Raw genomic sequence first — 22,267 nt, forward strand, 5'->3', positions numbered from 1 at the left:
ATCAAATACTTGCTATCTGATACAAAGACACTTATTTAAACTCAACTTTATTTCTAAGACAAAATATCCCAGTTCTTCTCCCTCCACCTCCCGAGTCTCTTCAACTTTCAATGGAAGTATAAATGTGAGTGGCCATAAAAAATGATGAAAAGGGTGCTGGGGTATCAGTCTCTCAGCTGCCTGTAATGAAGCTAAGTATGCTTCTTTGTGCAAGCTCATATATTCAATTATCCAACTCATCTTGTAAACACACAGTAAAAAACAGACACTGTGACCAGAAGTTAATTCCTCCTGCCACACTCACACGGCTGGCAAAGGGCACACGTAGTTCCTAAGAACACCGCCAGAATCCAAGCTCCTTCCTTTCAGTCAAGATTATTCAAAAAGGCATGGTGGACTCTCAGAACATGTTTTGTAGGAAGTTACAGGCATTTTATGGATGTGTGGGCTTTAAATTCAAAAAGTATATATATGAAATCCTGAGCCTTGCCATCTCTTGCCAAAATGTGTCTCATAGGATTACTGCTCTCTTAACAGTGGGCTGATTTCCGTTCCATGGAAAAAAGCTGATGCAAGCAAAGGCAGAGCCATGCTAATCCGGGATCACTGAAGATCAGGTCCAAGGCTAAGGTGGCCTGGCTTCTACCCCTGACACTATCAGTAATGCAATGCACAGCCCTAGCTACTAAATCACTTCTATTCTCAAATGCTTGGCTTGCCCACCTGTACAAGGAAGGCTTTGGACTAAACCAATCCATCTGAGAAATACTGGAGTGCCCACTATGCGAAAGCCACTGTGCCAGGTGGGCACTATGCAGAGCAGAAATGGTTCCAGAGAATAACGACAAATTATGCCAGTGCTTTCCTACTGCCTAAGAAATAACACCATCTGTGCAGTATATGGAAGATTAGAGAAAGAGCACATGGCTGGTGATGGGGCAGGGGCACCACCTCAGTCCCCATTCAGTTGCCCTGAGAACTGAGGACACCTCTGTCCAAACATTGTTAGAACCATGGCGACCCCAGCATGCTGCGGCTCCCTGTGGAGAAGCTCTAGCTACACATCTGCCAAGTGTACCATACCTCCTTCAGAGCTTGAAGCGCTGCAGGACTCATGGAGGGGGTCTGTGAATGACACAATTCCCTGCAACCAGAGTCTAGTGGTCTCCCTTGAAGGTCGCCATCACAGTGCCCACTCGAGAGTAGATCACTTGTGTCCACTGCCCAGTGACTCTGAAGGAGGGGAGGCCAGAGGGGTGGGGCAGAGAGAAGAAGGCAGGCACAGCAAAAGGCAATATTGACAGGAATTAGGAGGACTTCACTTGCCTGAGATTTGGAGCTACATGAAATGCAGATGCTGTCATCCATATGGCCCTGGGCTCCTTAGAGGCTGGAAGGAACAAAGCTGGGCCAAGGATCAAGTGCCACATGTGGCTAAAGCAATGGAAAAGGGATTCTTCTGTTTGACAGCTGAGCAAATAAGAACAAGGGTCTGTCCTCAAGGGGCTCCCTGCCCAGTGGACTTACAGCAAATGATTTTTTAAGAATACCAGTAGTAAAGCAGGAGGAAATGGAATTCGTTCCTCTCTGGTGCCCCCCAAGTTGGAAAATGGCTGTAGCACAAACTAACTTATTACAAATTCTTCCAAAATGATATTAAGCTGTATTTCCACTGAGGTAAGGCAGGAAAAACAAGCAAGTCAAGAATTCTAAAACTGGCATGCTAAAGCAACTTGACGAAGCCCAAACTGTGCACAAGCATTAACTTCACTGAAGAGTTAAGAGACCAGGATTAAGAGAGGGAAAATCTAGGAACCCTCTAGAGAAATCTAAAATGATCATGTACAGTAAGTCCATGCCCTACAAATGTTCTTTTATTCTGGTAAAGAAAAAGAAAACTAAGCAGTGACCTGACCCAAAACTATCATAGGAAGAAAAGCAACATTAGCTCAAGACTGAGCAGCAAGAAAAATATGACTCCATTTGCCAGATAAAATAGGAAATCTCTGCAGCTGGCTTACCTCTGTGTCCATCACAAAGGGTCAGTCTATTCATCACATGACTGAATTTCTCAACTTAAACCGAATCGCATTGTCCAAATTCAGCCATCTATTTTCTGATTCGTAAAATACTATTCCACAGAAAAGTGAATCACTTCATTACTTCTTAACGTAACATAAGTTAGTTACATGTATATTAATTTAAAACAATTTCCTAATAAAAAGGAAACATAAAGAAGGTTCCAACTAAGATTTTTTAATGCTGGAACAAACCAAGATTTAGTTTAAAATATATTTATAATAATTACAAATGATTACATGATTTTTTTAAATAAGGTCGTATCTGCAACAGAAGAGAAATAATTTGCCTAAATCTGATCCTTTACTTCTAAAGGCTTAGGAATTGGTAAATCACTTAACTTGCAGATGCACCACTGCAGCACAGGTACTCTGGGCACAGGTGAATGAATGAAACTGAAAGGGTACATCTAAACACTTGGTGTAAGACACTTGCTCAGGACGGTGAGTGACTACACACCTCAGCAACAGGGCTAGGAATTCAGGGTTTTATTCCCACGCTGATGGTCTCTTATAGAACATATGCCTCAGTCTTTTCAAATGTGATTTAGAATGTTAACTGTCACTAAGGAATCACAGACTTCTTCTGGAAGATAAATATCTATAAAATGCACCATGGTCTTCAACAAATATATTACAAGATATATTTGGAACACTATTTACCAACAGCATAGAGGAAAAGTCATGAGATCCAGCAGCACCATATGGCCAAGTGCCAAAGGTTCTGATTATCTAAGATTTAAGAGATCCAATAGGTAATGACAGAATAGCTAAGGATAGAATAACAAAAAATCATCTTTGTATCTTAGGAGTGTACATCAACTTTGGCCTAAATCTTAGTATCTGGCAGTGGATGTTTAAAATCTTTATTGGTATTTAAGCTAATAAAAGTTCTAACATCAATAGTTGTTAAGCATTACTCTTCTGCTTAAGCGAACATACTGTTACATTAAATTACATAAATATACCTTCCATAATCCTGGGGGCTAAGAAGAAAAAAAAAAAAATTACATAAATACAGGCAGACGATACAGATCCATTCTCTTTCATCTTATATATTCAACTACATGGGATGTGGAAATACTTTTTTGTCAAGTAGATAATCTGTTTTATCAATCGCTAGTAAACCATTTTTGCAAACTGTCTTTCAGCTGAGAAAACAATATGTTACTTACATCATATTGGAAAAAGAATGACTCCAAGATTTCCAAGCAACACAGCTATTTTTCAAATCTGAACTCCCCTGCTGATCATTAGAAATAGTTTCAAATGTCCCATTCTTGGCCTTCATTTGTGCCAAACCCTGGACAAGTCTGCAACAAGGTCATAATTCCAAAACATCCACTTTCTGCATGGGGTGCTAAATAGCCTGTCCACCCTTTCTCTTAGCACGCCATCATTCACTTTAGTTTGAGGTCTCCCCTGAAGCAAGCTGTGCTTATGTTATATAGAGGAAGTGTGGAATCAAAGCTATTTTGCTTCTATCTGCTGCAGGCTAATCAACTACTTCAAATTCATTACTTCCACTGCACTTACTGTACTGTGTTTAGAAACGCCATGGAGCAAACCCTGTCTTCAGTCAAGGTGCAGGTAGGTGGTGAACATGGCCCAAGAAGGTTCAGTGCTGGATCGACACACTCAAGATTGTAATAGTAGTTTGCTGGTTGGTCTTTGCAGGATGTATTTTTTAAAACAAACAAAACAAAGAGGGTAAGAACTCACTTATCAGATGACAATCTAAAGTGAGGCTGTTTTCTGTATCACATTCTTACCTAATTCCCAGTGACTTTAAATGCTGATAAACGAAGGACAGATTTTTGTTTCCTTTTACCAAAGAGCTGAAAATATTAAAAAGTTAAGGTAGACTAGAAATAAAACACAATTCCAATATGTTTTAAACCAGATTTAAATTTTTTTTGTTTAATTCAAATTGACCCAAAGCAAAACTTACATTACAAAGGAAGAACAAAATACGTTATGATATAACACACTAGGAGTTACATGAAAGCTAAATTTGTGGGCAAATGGCCTTATCCCAATCACATTCTGGGCTAATGAGTAATTCTGCAGGAAAGTTAGAATCTCAATTTCTTATGGTCAACTCTGGTAATGAAACTACACATTCTTGTCTCGTAGGGTGTGCATCTGACAAATCGTGCTAGACTCCCTCAATGCTCCAGATGTGTACTCGTGCTCCTGCCAAAACACTGAATTCTCTAGCGGAAATGCTGTTCCAAGCATGACTGATAATGAATTAAAAAAAAAAAAACAAAAAACAGTCAAGTCCTCCAAACTAACAAGCATGGATTATTCTGTAGTAAATAGTTCAGAAATATGGGAATTAAATAATCTAAAAAACACTCTTACTCTGCTGTACATTTATAAACACAAATATTTACAAAAAACTTGTTTGGAAAATATGAGGTTTGCAATTTATTAATGTTCATAATCTTTTATAAGCTGGTTTCTTTGGTGTACTTGCCACATATATTTTTATAAAGGTTTAGTAATAGGCTTAAATAATAAATTTCAAAGAAACATAGGAGAATCAGTGACAAGTTTGACAATATTCTGAACATTTTAGCCAACATTCTGGAAAAACTTGTTAGTTGACTATCTGAAAATACCTGTTCTCTCTACTCATTATGTGACCACAGAATGCTTCTCTGCCGATCAAGTTCAAACGAGGACTTGAATGTTCACCACTATATTCCACCAGTTACCAACTTGAGACATTTTAGTTATTGTTAAGTATGAAATGTGATTGGGATTTTATTAACAACAAAAATAAAACATTCTTTTTAAGCTTCCAGGTAAATCAAACCTCAAACAATAAATAATGGAATTATACACTTCTTCATTAAATAGAAATTTCAGTTCCAGGAAGAGCTCATAATTTTTTTCTGAAGTCACAGCAGCAATACAGAACAAAGAATTTACCTTAATCTAATCTTTTTACTTGGAATTCCCTGACTCAAACTTAGTGGCTAACTTAGTTTGGATATCTTTGAATGGCTGGGGAGAGAAAATCATTTTAAACTAACTGAATAAATTAATACACACAAATATGGAAATAAGCCCTGTGCAAATGTAACATTAAACATCATTGTTCAGAATGCAGGACCCCCACGCACCCTCCAGCCTCCTTACCTCCCTGGGTCTGGGGTTTTAGGGAGAAGTAACACTCAATATATTTCTGGTCACACCATGTCCCTAACTCTGTTGTTAATGTGTCTTAGCCCTGACCTTGGTATTGGTTTAAAGAATGAGAACACAGCTCAACAACTATCTTCACAAGGGACTCTCTCTCTGGAAATAACATTTGGAGATATTTTATGGGAAAAGGACAGACCTTCCCTTGCTATCCATCAGGCTCCAGCTACAGTTTGGGGATTGGTTACAAAACTGGCTACACTCTGACTCGCTGCCTGCAAAACAAGTCTATGGACCACTTCAGCCATCCCCCAAATAATCCTTTTTCCCAAAGCTGCCTGATCTTCGGAAACCTGGGCACTGCCTAGGCACAAGCAGATCAGATACTCTGATTCCCCAGCTACTCTGCATCCAAGAGAACGAACTCTGTGCTTGAGAAAGCAGCACTGCTGGCTCTGAAGAACGTAAAGCCAGAGCAGACTCCTGATTCTGTTTAGTTATACTTCCAGGTGAAGTAGTTTTATGCTTTATGACTTAAATCTAGAAATTCAGACAAGAGAAGCCCTTCATCTTGTAAACTTCTGATAACAAACTTATTAATAGTATGTAAATATTTTGAAGTTTCCCAAAGCACTAAGAAACATACTGGGACATTTGAAAAGGTTCTTCTGAGACTAATATGACCACAAATCAAGCACAGAATACATTCCCGAGGGCTTCACCATAGATGCCTAATGTCTCTGGAATCTTTCCCATTGTTATTGACACTTTATCATATCCATGTTTATACTGCAAAACGCATGCCCAATCAACCCAGAAAATAAAATAACTCTCCTGAAGAGCTTCACTGTGTATAACCTTAAAATAGATAGGAAATATCTATATTAGGAATTAGCATATTAGGAATTAACCAGACTTACAAATGTGCACCCATCAGAGATTTTTACCCTTTATTTTTTTTTTAACTAGGAAGAAAAAAAAAACTACCATGAAATCACCCCAAATTATTTAACCATTAATGCCAAATGGTTTAACAACATTTCAGGCTATTTTTTGGTAATACTTTACCACCAGAATATGAAATTTTCTGCTTAAAGTGAAGTAAAAGACAAAGCTTAAAATAGAAATTGCAACTGACATACTACGACTCTGCAATGAAAATTAAAGTGGCGGCTCCTGTTCTCACGGGCATGTCAAAGCCAGCTGTGGAATGATGAACAGCAAGTGAAAAAATGGATAAAATACACCAGAAAGAGTATTGCACGGGAGGCACTGTTTTAAAAACAGAATACACTGGCTTTATAAAGTTATTTTCTTTCCCATTAATTTTTTTGAAAGCACAATTCAACTAGAGACAAAAGTTGAGACACAATGTCTCAGGGTAGTGTACTACAGTTGTTAAAAAAAATAAGTTAAAAACAAGAGCACACCAAAAGGAAAGCAGAGGTACTGAATTTATGTCATCCAAAAGCTACATTAATTAGGAAAAAGAACAGTTCAAAACAGCCAATTTGTACTCATTAAAAATGAATGAGGTGACAGCATTACTTCAAAAATTTCTTAGGGCATTTTCCAGTATAACCCAGGACGCCCCTGGGTGAAACTGTGCCTCCAAACTTTAACAAGTGCTCTGCTGGTTTATAATACCGTGCTCACCAATGAAACCATACATTTGGAAAGGGTAAATTCTCCACTCCAAACCTGCTTGTGTCATTTTAGAAAAACAATATTTCTAAATGCAATATTGTATAGAAAGCTTGGACCTCTTAAACTTGGACCAAGAAACCAAATTAAGACCTTCAAGCATGTGGTGTGTGTGTTCATATATATAAAAAAATCCCTCCCCTACGATGAAAACCAAACAAACAAACAAAAACCTAAAAGTGTATACCTGCTTTCTGACTTCACAGCAAATCAGAAATTGCATAGGATATACTTTGTGCAAGGCAAAAAGCCTTTTTAAGTATCTGGAATATAACTTCTAATCTCGCTCACAGTTCTGGTATCTCAGATATCATCAAATTTGTGTTTTAAGTAGTCTTTCATGACCTTGGCAATTGGGAGCTCATCAAGTAGCTTTAGGTTTTGAAGGCCTATACATTGTCGAATTTTAATTCGGCACAGGTCCTGCAAGTTTCTGGGCTGTCCTACAAAGACAGAAAAGAAGAAAATGTCACAAAGCTACACAAGGCACAACAATTAAGGCAGGCATTTAGGTTTTAAAAAGAATTGTTCATTTCACTGGAAAGCTTTCTCTATGGACTTTACATGCAAAAGACTGGAAAGACATCAACTAAAATGAAGTGTCCTGGATACCTTCATATGATGTTTCATTTGATACTTTTCACAACCCCAGGATGGAAGATAATTTTAACTTCCTTTTACAAATAAGGATACTTAGTATCAGAGATTAAAGTAAATTGCTCAACATCAGATCATCAATAAAGGTTTTATTTAGACTGAAACTAGAACAATTTCTTCTGATTCTGAGCCTGGTATTCTTTCCATTAGAAATCAGGAGAATTCCAGTTTTCATCTTGATAAGAAGGCCTCTGGGTGAGCCTGTGTGAGCAAATCACTTCTCTGGCCTGTTTCTCCATCTGAAAAGTGTGGGGACTGAAGGGGATGCTCTCTACTGTGAGGCCTCCTTTTAGCCCTGGGGCTAGAAGCCTCCATGCCTATGCCAGTCCTGCGGAGCTTTCCAAACAACATCTGTCCACCTGTTCACCATGATTCTGAACACGGCAGAACCTTAGTGGTGAGGATGAGCAGCAGGGAGGGGTGTGAAAAAGCACCTCAAGCTATCCTGAATCTCTGCCGCTTCCAGCCTCACATCCTGACCACCTGCTAATAAAAACCCCTGCTATAACCCAACTCAAAAGAAAAACCATAAAATCCAGCGTCTTCCACTTTCAAACACTGTTTTACCAAAATAATACAGATGGCCATGAACACAAGCTGAAATTCTTCAACAGTGCTTCAGTAGCATTTGGAGTCACAAATATTCTGCTTTCACGTTAAACAGTAATAATAATAAAAGCTCACATATGTTGAATACTTACTCTGTACCATGTATAAGCTCTTAACATATATTAACTCCTTTAATCCTTTTATGAGGGAAGTACTTTGATCATCATCCCCATTTTATAGAGCATCGCGGAGAGATGAAGTCACAGGCCTTAAGTCAGGTAGAATGCCACATTTCAGTTGCTCTCAAAGCTTGGGTCCAAAACCCCTTTACACTTTTAAACATTATAAAGAACTCAAAAAAAGTTTTATGTGGGCTATAACTATGGATAATTACCATATTAGAAGTTAAAACAGAAACTTGAGAAATATTAATTCATTTAAAAATAATAAAAATAAACCCATTACATGTTAACATAAATAATAAATTGTTATAAAAAATAACCATATTCCCCCCCCCAAAAAAAGTTAGTGAGGAACATGGTATTATTTTACATTTTTGCAAAGTTTTTCAATGTCTGGCTTAAGAGATGATAGTTGAATTTCCATATACACTTCTGCACTCAATCTGTTGAAATAAAATCACATCATCAAGTCTCTGGAAAACTCCACTTATACTCATGAGAGAAGGAGTGTGAAAAAGATAAATAATATCTAAGTATAATTAAGAAAATCATTCTAACCTCACAGATACCCCGAAAGAGTCTTGGTAACCTGGAGAACCACGTCTGTACTTAGTTCTTTATCCCTTACATGAATTGCACTTGTTTATAGTGATCTCCATTATTCAGAATTAAGTAATCCTTTATAAATGAAAAAGGCTCCCTAAGACTCACACCCCTGCTCTGTGAGGCCTGTATGAACATGTACTTTCCACAAGAGTTACTGAATATACGGTTTCTGACAGAACCGCAGCAGAAGTAACTGCTCTCTCGGAAATGTCTGTAAACAAGGGTATGTGTATCCACAGATGTCTGCACAAGAATCCATGCCTGGATGTGCCTCACACACTCATGTGTCTCTTGGCAGGACTGTGGCTCCTCCATCTTCCAGATCTCTGCTAATCTTAGAACTTCACCAGAGGAGACTAGGTCAGCTTCCCCATCAGACACTCTCAGAGCTCCTTTCCTTTGGAACATTGAGCAAGGTTGTGACTTTACATTTATTTGGTGATTATGTATTAATATTAATGCCCATCTTCCTCACTGTATGACATGTTCCATGAGGGCAGGACCATGTCTGGCTTCATTTGCCAATGCAAACCCAACGCCTGGCAGAGTACTCAACAAATACTAGATAAACGAATGAATGCTTAATAGGTTTGTCCTTAAAGGATAAAAGTCAACTCATTGCAAAACATACCCACATCAGCAGCAAATCATGTCCTAATCTGTTTTGAATTATTTTTCATCACCATTCATGCGCTACCTTTAGAAAGGGAATAAATTATTACTGCCATTTTGCAATAAATGCTTATAGTATTTTATCTGCAAATGTAAACCAGAGTATAGATTAGATGTGAACCTTCTTTTTTTAAAGTAAAGAATTTGATTTTTCTAATAGATGGCTGGTTCTTTTCAAGTGTAGTTTTAATAAAAAGAACTACAATGTATTCAGGCAAAAAACAGATGAGGATAAAGTTGAAATATATAAGCATACATGCACAGTTAAATGAAAACATATCCAAGAAAGTGGTAAAAACTAAATTATTGGAATTTGCTTAGCTAAGGTAAAAAAGAAGGGATTGAGACAAAGGTTACGTAACAGGGGGTCTTCTGATACAGTCTTGTTTTGTGGCAGACTGTACTCTCCAAAGATGACCACAATACCTCCTATTCCTCACGCTCTTTTTTTGCAATGTGACTGAACACTCCTTCCATTAAGAGATGAGGTCTATGTTCTCTCTCCTTGAAATTGCGTGGGCTTGTGACTATGGTGAAGTAGTGCTATGTGACTTCCAAGGCAAAGTCATAAAAGATGATACAACTTTCACCTGGGTGGGACAGTCACTCTTGGAACTTAGCCACCATGCCACAAAGAGGCCTCAGCAGCCTATTAAAAGGAACTGAGGTCACTGGCTGACAGTCCTAGCTGAGCTCTCAGCCAACCACCAGCACCAACTCACCAACCATCTGAGTGAGCCACTGTGAAAGTGGAGAAGCTCCAGAAAACACTGCGTGGAGAAGAGAAATGAAACAATTGGCTACTGTTGTTTTAAGTCACTACATTTTGCAGCATTAGATAACTGAGTGAGATTCTGGGACCTGGAAGTGAGGTGCTGCCATAAAAAAAATCTAAAATATGTGGCTTCCCATTGGGACCAGGTAGTTGGAAGGGCTTTGAGGTGAGTGTTAGGTGGAAGCCTATGGAGCTTTGAGGGGGCTGTTGGTCAGGGCTTCAAGGAGAGTTTTAAAAATATTACTAGAAAAAAGAAATGTTAGAAGGTAGAGGAAAGGGGAGCCTTGTATGAACTAGTGGAAAGTCTGGGAACACTGGCACTTGCAGTAATGAGGAATATAGGAAATGTCCTAATCTAGTTAAGAAGATTACCCAGGCAGAACACTGAAGTGTCACTGGTTTCTCACTGTCATGACAAAATGCAGGAGGCAAAGATAGACTCACAACTTTAATTCAAGGGAAGCAGCAACAGAAATACTACCATCCTCATGAACCTTTCCCAGGGAAAAATGTGTATTCCAGGCCTAAACACATATCTGAATGCTTTACTCAATCTGCTACTGATTTTTCTTCCCCTTAAACAGTGTGTCTTGGTAGTCCTTTAATATTTTAGGAGGATCTGATCTTTTAAGGATTTCTTGACGATATGTAACTCCTGTCTGCAGAATTACTTTTAATGACAGAGGCGTATCATAGTGGTTAAGAGCATCAAGTCTAGAACCAGACTGCCTGGGTTTGGCTCTTAGTCCCGCCACAGACAATCTGTGTGATCTCAGGCAAGCCACTTAACCCTCCACTTGTTTTTTCATAATAATAACACCCACCTCAAAGGCTTTATAACTGTTAAAAAAGTTAATTTTGGTAAAGTGCTTGGAATAGTGCCAAGCCCATAGTAAGTATTTGGTCAATAAATTTTAAAATAATAATTTTAAAATATTTTTAAGGATAATCTTTGTTTCCCATTCCCAGAAAAGCAGAGGGCGACTCTTGGAAGTTGGAGTCTCCATCTTCCTGATGTTAAGATAGTAAGAAAACTAGTTTACAGCTTAACAGTAAAGGAACAATTGGTATATTACTGGGAAACAGTCCTGGGCAAATTGATGCAAATAGTATTCTGGAAATCACTACCTGACTGGAATCAGGCAGAGATGAGAGGATTTCTAACTGTATAAAAAGATATGCAATGATGAAGTGAGGGGTACCATCATCCTGTTTGTCCAGGAATATACAGAGAGTAACTCATGCTGTCATACGTCAGTATCGCTGAGTGAAAAGTAGACTAACTAATAAAGAGTAATAAGAACTACTCATTGTAATTACTGTTATTTGTAAGACTAAGGAGCTATTTTTTTTTCAGAAATAGCATTTTAAGAATACAAGATTATGACTGAAATAGAAGTATTTATTTCTTGTCAACAGATCACTCAAAAGTATTTACTGAGCACCTACTATGTACTCAACAACCCACTGTCCCAAAGACTCAAGGGGCAGGGAAGAGGAGGAGGGTAGAGGCAGAGGAAGAGAACAAAGGGAATGGAGGCAAAAAAATCAACACTATTTACCAGGCGTCTCAGAAAATTAATTCCTACCCTGTTAAAGAACAACTAGGATTATAACAGGGGAAACCTGGGGGACATCTCACAAAAGAGTGTAATTTAAGGGATGATAAACGCTTTGGGGGATGCAAGAAAACTACAGGATATTCATACTAATGAACTACAATGGAATTACATAATAGTTTAAAGGGTTGTTAGTCTTTCAATTTTGTAAAGAAGTCCATCATTAGTAATAATTGGGCTGGTATAAAATAGGAAATCAGCTTTTGAAGGGTCTGGTCAAGTATAAACTACAAACCAGGGCCAACAGCATAATTTAGGAAATTAAATATCCTAAACCATCTCCCTTTGACATCACCATCACTGCATTTACAATAGGGTAGATTTATTTATTTGGATAAAAAATCTGGATTCACAAAGGTAAACAGAGAGGCAAAGCATTTTTAAATAACCTAAGTGAACAAAATGAAAGCAAAATAAAGTCCCAGGTTTTTCTTCGGGGGTAGGGGGTAGAGACTGGAGGTGGAGGGGTGTATGTAAAGAAATAGAGAGAGAAGGTCTTCGCCTCCTCTGGATTGCTTTATACAATCTGACTGTTTTTCCTTCAAGAACCTCTCCACCTTAGGTCAACATCTGGAATCGTCCCCAGTATCATTTTATCTCAGGTTCCCATTTTAAAACCCTGACATAAACACATTTTATTCCTTTGCTCTTGCCTCTGAATTCCATTCACAGGACTTGGTATGAAATATGCTAAACAAATCTTACTTTATAGGACAAAGGCAGTTTCTACATCCCCTTAAAATAAAAAATCATGGTATTCTCTTGGATAGAATCTAAATGTATACGATATCATCAGCCTTATCACATTTGTCTATTGGTTACATTTTTTTCATAGGCAAATGAACTTTGACCTACAGTTTCCATTTGCACTAAACCAAACAAAACCATATATGGCTTACTAACAAATGAGAAGAAATCTCCAGATGCTTACATTATAAATAGAAAGTAATACAAACACTATGAAAAAAGTACAGAGCAAAGTATTTTCTGTATCAAAGAATCTTAAAATGTGGTGTAATTGGACTTAAAACTGTTCTACTTCATTTTTAAAACTGATTTTTAATAATTGGGATTGGAAAAGTTAATAGAGCCATGATACAGATGTCTGGCAAAATCCCTAACTTATTAGAAAAAAAATCAATAATCAAAATTAACCTTAAGTTAGATGTGTAACACAAATTATTTCTCCCAAGAGTTACATTCCGTAACACTGTTTTGAAAAAATATCCTACAAAAAAGTCAAAGCAGCATTTGACAGGAACACAGTAGGTAAGAGCACTTGATGTGGGGGCATTCTGTGTGACCATCTGCTCACATAACTATCACTGCATTGGACCTAGCTGAGACAGCCACAGTTTAAATTTCACTTAAGATTTTTTTTTTTTAAAAAGGAGTCATGATTTTTATTACTTCTTATTTTTTTTAAAAGGTTTTAAATTTGAAATCTTGTTTTTAAAGTTTTAGTTCTACAGCTAAAACACAGTACTTGACTACTGCTGAAATTTAAACAAAAACATATTTCAGGTTACTTTGATATCTTATAAGATAGTATTTTTAAACATCTGTGATTGATGTTCCACAACTAGCTTAAGTACTAGACAGATTAAGTCTCCTGCAGAACAGTTCACACCATTCAAATCCCATCTACCTAATCTTTTTTTTTTTTTTAAGAAATATGAGCCATTTAATTCCTTAAAACATACAAATAAAATACAACCCAGTCCTACCTTTTACATACAACTGAAGCATACTAATGATTACTTCCAGTCTTTGAACAGTATCTACTAGAAACACGGATCAATGCCTTAACTCAGACTCCTTAGGATATTAACACAAACCCAACTAGCATATTTCCTGCCCTAGGAATAATCTGGACCAGAGCTTGCCATAGAAATAAAAAAAAAAAGTTCTATAAAAGTAAGCTGGGAAAGTAAGCTGTTGACACTAGTAAACGAAGTTAAATGGTTTACTCAAGGACTTCTTTGCACCTTTGATGTGTTGTTACTGGACATAGTGAATCTCTGCAATTGGGATCTAGGATCTAAAGTACTAGTCTTCCAAACTGATTTGAATCAAGAATCCTTTTTACCACACAGTATCTGACAGTGCCAAAATTTTATAGACAAACTTTAGAAATCATTGATCTCTGCACATCCTAAAGTAGTAAATATGCTAGCATTAGGGCAAGCAATGATTTTAATATTTCATATTATCCACATATTTTAACTTTAAACAGAAATACATTAGAGATTTATCAAATTCTAAAATACGAGGCTAATAGGATACCCTTAAATACCTGAGTAGACACTGTATATCACTAGTTCTCAACGTTTTGTTTTTAGGATCCCTCTGCTCCTTTAAAACTGGAAGACCTCAAAAATTTTTTGTTTATATGGGTTACATTTACCTACTTTCCCATATTTAGAAATTAAAATTGAGAAATTTTAAAAATATTTCTTGACTCACTCATTTAAAAATAATAAATTCATCAGTTGAAATAAATTTTTATGAAAAAAAGAGCTGCTTTCCAAAACAAAAAGATTTTGTAAGAACGGTCCATTGGTCTATCCTGTGCTTCGAATGGAACTTTTATCTATGTGTGACTTTATAACATTATGCATTAGTCATTTGGGAAACACAGTTTACTGGGTTATGCAGATTTTCCAAATATTGACCTGTTTCATTTTATGATATCAAAAAATCACTTTTGTTAATATCTCCATGGATCTCAGGGAATTCTTCATGTACTAGGAATCTCACAGTAGTAAATACAAGTTTTCCAAAATTCTCATTGTAAATGCTCAAATTTTATGGCGGCCATAAATACTGTCAGTTGTTTTCTTATAGTGACAAGTGGACTTTATTCACCTTCAAGAAAATGTCTGCCAAATACTCAAGATTAAATGGCTATAGTTTGGCTGTCAAATCTTTCAAGTAAAAATCATGTTCCATGAAAAAAAGCTGCTGGTTCAGTTCAATCAAATAAAAGTTGCTTTTCTCATTTCAATCATCGCACTTTGGTAGCCAGTTAGAATACTTTCCATTTCCATCCCACAGAATATTAAAAAGGTACGTACTCAAAGGGATACAATTTAACAAAATTAATTTTACTGCTTCACCAAAGACATTCCTAAATGGAACTGGCACCCTTTTTACTGGCAGTGCCTGGTGGTAAAGAATACAGTGACTACTAGCACCAGCTGGTCCTCTGTCTTGGTTCATGCTCATGTGCCAGCTGTGTTACCAATCACTGGGATATACCACTAGTGCAAACGTCAACACAGTAAAAAAGGCAAATCTTAGTAGTGTCATGAAATTAGTTGTGACCTCATGGGCACCTAAAACAGTCTTAAAGACCCATAGGAGTCCACACTGAAAAACACTGTTCTACACGAATCAAAAAAAAAATTTTTTTTTAAATCACAATCAGTAGGAAATTATCACCTTCAAGGTGGTTATTGGCAAGAATTTTTAAAAGGGAGGGACCTCCAGGACAATAGTCCAACTCCTCCCATTTCACAGGAGGAAACAGATCCACAGGGTGTAAGGGAAGAAGCATCTTGCCCAAGTTTATAAGTCAGACCCTGAATCAGGAGCCTGTTAACTGCTCTCCACTGTCCCATTCTGATTCAATAGTACCTCTGACACAGGCACAGCTGAGAGATCTTCAGGATGACATAAGGGAGACATGTGCCTCTGATCCCAGTGGGCAAAACATTACTCAGCTCAAAGGACCACGGATAGGATGTGTTTTTCACATTCGAAGTAAAAATGATAAAATTAAATAGACTTCTGGTTTCAGTTCCAACATGTAAGGAGCTTGGAAGTCATCACCCACATCCTTACAAGAAGAAAAACCTGAACAAACTCAAGATCAATGACTTATCTTGGATCCTTCAGTGAACTGAAGTTGCAGTGAACCTCCACCACAAAATCTGGAGAAATAAATAAATCCAGAGAGCCACAGCTGAGATCTACTGCTGGGGCAAAAGCCACTGGGGCCATAAACTGGTAGAAACACTTAAATGGTAATTTTGATGCATCGCCAGAAGCTGTGTTTAGACCGGCCTGAGAGTGAGAGCCAGTCTCAGGATTACGCCGCCCATTTCTTTTACTTCCAGAAACCCCACTGGGTCCTCAAAGTGAAGAGCCAATAAAGATCTCCCCATCCCATGGCTCTGGCTGGGGAGGGTAAGAGTAACTAACCATAGTGAAATGAACCCAGAACCTTCTCCATGATGAAAAGAAGTTTTCTTTGCTCTCCAAAGGAAAAGACTTCACCAGAGTCTTATGCAATCTGGGGAATGGACATTTCTCTGGCTCCAGCCCCCTTCTAGCCTTCCTGTCTCACTTCACGGGGTTGGAAAAGACTATACAAGAGGAAACACTGAGGAAGGTCACGGCCCAGGGACACAGACCCACTAAAAAGGCTGAGACTTAGAAGATTATAGACCACTGGCCCTCCCCAACACCCTACAACCACACCAACAGGGCTGTGATGTAACACCAGCGATTACAGTGGGAAGAGCTAAGAGATGCACACTCTCTGAGGAGTACTTAAGGAAGCCCAGAGTCAAAAGGGGAGACAAAAACAAGGACACTGGAGGAATCTGAGCCCCCTGGCACCTGCAGCTCCAGCAAACATGACACACAACCCTATTTCCAGCCAGATTAATGTAAAACCTCATAGTAAAGTCTTATTTACCTCAGTTCCTATTACCCTATATATCATGTCTAGCCTCAATAAAAAATTACAAAAATTAAAAGGCAAGGAAAAAAAGTCTGCAGAGACAAAGCAAGCATCAGAACCAGACTTAGATATGACACAGATGTTGAATTACTGGCCAAGGAACTGAAATAACTATGATTATTAATTTAAAACCAATGAAATTATGATGGTAAGAGTAAAATCTTGACTATCAAATGCCTTAACAAAGGAGCAGCTGCTCTGCGGAGGCAAAGTTCCCAAACACAGTACACATGTGGATGTCACTGGCCACAGGGAGGAAGGGGTGACAAGCTGATGCCTGCAAAGCCCTGGACCTTGTCTGCTCACCAAGTCTGAGAAAGGGTAAAGCATTACAATGAAAGGATTTCCTGGGCAGGTAGCACAACATAGCACCTTTTCTGCAAATAATCTAGCCAATCAAACATGGAAAGTGCCTCCTGTCAAGTGGCTTTCCCTAGTGGGGAACCATCTCAACTCTGACTGGTCTGCATTATGAAAAACTTTCCTCCAGTTTTCATACCATTTGTACAAGAAACCGCAGGCACCAGTGCTCTTCAGCCCTTCTCTTCCACCTACAGAGTGGCTGGGTGAAGAGCAGACCCTACCTTACCATGTCTGTAATTTGTGCTTGAGCACTCCAAGGTGGGCTTTACCCCCAAACTATAAGTTCTTTCCTACTTCTCTTTCAACAAAATTCCAGAATGCAGATCATTAAAATCTCATCTTTTTTTTTTAATATAAGATTAAAAGTTTTTGCTAGTTACTGCCTAAGGTTCAGGTTTCTCATAGAATTCTTCTCTTTCTTTCTTAAAAGATTTCATATTCTGAATAACTCATTGGTCTATACTTTGACTAGAGGAGTTTACATTGTGAGGCAAGACATGATCAGAAAAAAAGTCACTAAATTACAATCCAGTTCCCTTGGTGGGTTCTATTACTATTTAATCCTATCCTTAGGTGAAGCTTTATTTATGAAACAGTCTTTTTGCAAAGTTATAAGATTGTACTTTTTACCAACATTTTCTTGTGCTTTCCCTTTTCTTGTGCATACATATTAAGTTTCTCTTTTGAACTGGGCAAACATTCCTACAACCTTCTGCTCTTTACCTTTGGCTAGGAATTTTAACCCATGCCACATGCTACCTTCCATGATCCTCTTAGCTCCAGAATGGTGTTTGTGCAAACCACGCAATCACACACAATTTGTTCAACTTTCACTGTGTGCACTTGCATGACCCCAAGCGTAAGCACCTCCTGAATGTTGTGCCCTCGCACCTCGCTTGCCTCACCCTAGCCCCGGCCCTGGTGCAAGGCACTGTTTGCCCCCTGACCCTGGGAGCCTCACCCTCAATGGACCGCCATCAAAATGTCCCCTGTGGTCTGTCCTCACTAGCGTTTTTACTCTTCACTGGTCACACCTTCATTGTTCTCTCTGTTGTCCCTTCAGTTTATTTGTTCCATTCTTCAGCTTTCAAGTAAAAAACGTAAAAAATCCAAAAACTAGCTTCTCATAAGCACTGCCAGCTTATGAAGAAACACCTTTCCTTCTGCAAGGCAATCCTCTTCACTCAGGTGGGCTCTTCAGCTCTTCTCAGCTGTTTATTGTTTCTGGGCGCAGAGAAGCTGCTTCTTCACTTGACTCTCTTCCTGCAGGAGGCCCCATGGGCTCCAGCCACTCTGGAAGGCAGAGGTTCCCGCGAGTCTGAATGCTGGTCTGGCTGTAGGTGAACAGTAGCAGTAGCTCTTCATGGCTTTTCCCTCCATTCATTATCAACAAGGCACCGGGAGATGCAACGTTGCTACCGAGCCCCTCAGTCTGCTCTGTCTGTAGGCAGCATATAACAGAGCTTTTACAGCAGTTTTTCGAAAAAGCCAGAGTAGTTTTCAAATTCCAGGATTATGATTTTTTGGGTCTCTTCCAACTTAATCTGCTCCATCAAAATGGTGCAACCAGCAGTCAGATGGCCCTGACTAAAGACCACCAAGTGGCACCTCTGCTGTACTTGCACCCAGTGAGTCCAAGTTCTGAGAGTGTAGACCAACAGCTCAGTGTCAGCAGCGTGAGAAGCCAGAAGGCACTGGCAGATTTGACTGTGCTCCCTGCACTACCTGACCTTCTTCCTCTCTGGTTTCCATGAGAGAGGGCTCAGTAGAGAGCTCCAAAGAGTATCAGCTACAGCTGCTCCTTCCAGCACACATGAGCGCACTTCAAAAAGTTCCTGGAAAGATTCATATTATCTTTTAATTCTATTTTTCCACGAACTTTTTGAAGTACTCTTGTATCATTCACTAGGAAAAGAAAATCTACTGGAGCCAAAGAATGCCCAGGTGAAGCAGCAACTTTATCTTTGGCAGGAACCACCACTAGAGAGCCAAGAAGTAATGAATTACATTGAGGCACCTGAAGGCAAAGGATAACTCTAGCCTTTTTTTTTTTTTTTTTTTTTTCCCAAAAGATGACCGGTAAGGGGATCTTAACCCTTGACTTGGTGTTGTCAGCACCACACTCAGCCAGTGAGCGAACCGGCCATCCGTATATGGGATCCGAACCCGGGGCCTTGGTGTTATCAGCACCGCACTCTCCCGAGTGAGCCACAGGCCGGCCCAACTCTAGCCTTAAAAAGAAAGTTGGCCCAGCATTTCTGGAAAGTGCTCCAAGTTTATTCAGTCCTCACCCCTTTTTGAATGCAGTCAGCCAGCCAACCAGCATCTACCGAAGACCTACTAGGTGCACTGCTCTGCTCTGTGTATGCAGGAGAACTCAAACACAGACAGAGACAGTCCTTGTCAATGTTCCTATCTGTTCCTAATCTGAAGGTACATGGGACTCTTTCTTTAACTCCACATTCTTGCTGTCCAGCAGCACTGCTGTGGTGGAACGGCAGGTCTGAGGGCTCAGGGACATAGGGGGCTGCTTACGTGCTTGTCATGCCCAACAGCTGCTGCTAGCCACCTGGCTGTGTGTCTCCACGTGCAGACTCTGCTCCTTAGTCTACAGGGAGGTTGGGGAGAATAAGAATCTAATGGATTCATTCTGTTGGTAGCAAGCCAGTCCTTGCTGCTCATCCACTTTATTAGTTACATATTTTATTCTGAAAAACACTTACATAGCACTTGCCATGTGCCAGGCACTGTTCTAAGTGTATTATAAATATTAACTCACTTAATCCTCATAACAAGCCTATAAGAGAAATATTATTATCCTAATTTTAAGATGAGGACACTGAGGCACAGAGTGGTTAGGTAACCTGCCCAAAGGTCACAGCTAATGCGTGGCAGAGTTAGGGCTCAAACTCTTGCAGACTAGCTCTAGTCTATGCTATTAACCACTGAGCAAAATACAGAACAAAAGGGGCTGAGGCACTTATGTGAGTATGTAACATGCCTTGCTGACGGCAGCCACACTAATTTAACCAAGTCTATAGTGTAAAAGCTAAAAGAACAAACAACAACATCAACAAAAAGATACAAGGCAACTAGCAGCTTCAGCACCACATGTGCATCTCCCGGCTTTGGCCACTTCTGCATACTCCACAAGCTTTCTGCAAAGGATGCTTACCAGACAGCCCAAAATACCTTTGCCAAGGCAGGCAGATCTGTGCTGACCAACACGGGAGCCACTAGGCACTTGTGGCCATTTAAATTTAAATAAATTACAATGAAATAAAATTAAATTAAAAATTCAGTTCCTCAATGGCATTAGCCACATAACAAGTGCTCAAAGAGCCACATGGCGCCATGGCTACCATATCGAACAACACACAGAGAGACCAGCAAGGTGGGTCAGACACTTCTGGGCTTTAAAAAAAAAAAGTGCCCCCACAAAAACAGGTCAAATGCAATGGAAGCCATGTAGGTCAGAGACAGTGGTGCCAAATTTCCCACTGCTAACAAATATTTTCTTACAACAGTTTCTAGCATCCTTAACCTGCACTATTAGGATACCTAAATAAATAATGCCACTGTTCCATCTCATGTGGGTTCACATGAAGCAGAAAAGCCATAATAAAAACGTGAACAGCAACTGAGCAATAAAGCACAAATTCTAGGATATTTCCACAGCTAAGGAATCTAAACCCTAAGATTAGATCTACTCCTCCTAATTCCTCAATCTGAAGTCCACGAAATCCTGGAAGGACTATCCTTATGACCAGGAGGAATTGCCTTGTTCTAAAATGGATTTTTGTTAATTCTAAAAATTCTGCTCTGTCTGTCCTTTCTTCATTTCTTCTCTCTCCCTTACTGTCTACTCTAATACTATTAGTAACAACTGAATTTTTATAAAATCTTGTGATATAGAACTTTTTTTTTTCTTGGTGGATGAATGAGGCATTATTTACCAAGCCAGACTTATAGGAATGATTAATGTCTAGTCATTTTAAGTTATAGAAGCACCTTAAGCTTCTCAGAAGATGCACATTTTTTAAATAAGATGCAGTAATAGTAATAACTATATTACATACTTGTGACTTCTTGTAAGAAATCCAAACATGGTCGACTACTTCCAGAAATACTTATTGAAACAGCCAGTGGGGTCTGTCCTTCATAGTTCCTTGTGTTCGTGTCTGCTCCGTAATTATACAACATCCGTGCACAAAGCACATCGTCCCTAAGGGCAGACAAGTGTAAAGGAGTCTGTCCGTCTTCTAAGCGACCCAAGTTTGTGTCTGCCCCTCTCTGAAGGAACATTCGGCAATAAGAGTGATTGCTTTTGATCACAGCGTATCGCAACAGGAAGCCGTTCTGGATGTCAATGTTGGCGTTGTGATCCAGGAGGATTTTCACACAGCTTGACCTCTCTCGGATAATGGCGAGCTGAAGCGGCGTGGTACCTTTATCACTGAGTGGGTCGACCTCGGCCTTGAACTCCAGGAGGAGTCGGACAAATGAGTCCCTACCGTAGTGAGCAGCTACATGGAGGGGAGTCCAGCCATCATTGCTTTTTGCATTAATAATGTCGCTCCTGTATTCAGATTCTAACATCAAACGTGCAATCCGAGCTCGGCCATGCATGGCTGCGTAATGAAGAGCAGTGAAGCCTCCGATTAAGTCCTTAACCGTGGGATCAGCTAGAGTTAAAACCAAAATGACAACATTAGCAGACTCTAAGACAAAACAACGAACTCTACCACAGTGCAGCACATTTTAGATGGTCCTCACATTTTGTATGAGGATCAAATGTTATAATGAACCTCAAATACTTTTCACTCCGTTTAAATGAAGTCTAGTTTTAACAGAAAATAAGTTTAGTAGAAAGTTATCACATCTGGATTAACGTAAGGAGAAAGACTTACAAAGTGTTTAAGAAGAGACATATAAAAAACATAAGACTTCAGATCACCACATCCCCTTTCTTTGCTAATTTAACCGACTGCTTTTGGCTATCCAACTCCCTCATCTCTGTATTGTTTCATGTTTCTCTTCTGTTTTGAACTTTTTGTTTTATTTTCTCTTGTGCTTCTTCTTGGTCTTAAAAAGAAGCATGTGTAGCAACATCTGCTGCTCTAAATTACGGATGTACTATGGTCTGGCAGACTGTGTTG

At 39.1% G+C, this 22,267-nt stretch overlaps 1 protein-coding gene across 1 annotated transcript in view; it reads right to left on the bottom strand.

Moving 5' to 3' along the window:
* Positions 1-7,238: 7,238 nt before the first annotated feature.
* Positions 7,239-22,267, bottom strand: part of ASB7 (ankyrin repeat and SOCS box containing 7) — a 28,822-nt gene continuing 13,793 nt past the window's right edge. The window contains exons 2-3 of the mRNA XM_063091833.1: positions 21,188-21,793; positions 7,239-7,378 (exon numbers count right to left, since the gene is read on the bottom strand). Coding sequence (XP_062947903.1) covers positions 7,239-7,378; positions 21,188-21,793 — 746 coding nt within the window. The remainder of the gene's footprint in view (positions 7,379-21,187; positions 21,794-22,267) is intronic.

The sequence above is a fragment of the Cynocephalus volans genome, chromosome 3 (assembly GCF_027409185.1).
Source record: "Cynocephalus volans isolate mCynVol1 chromosome 3, mCynVol1.pri, whole genome shotgun sequence".
Lineage (NCBI taxonomy): Eukaryota > Metazoa > Chordata > Mammalia > Dermoptera > Cynocephalidae > Cynocephalus > Cynocephalus volans.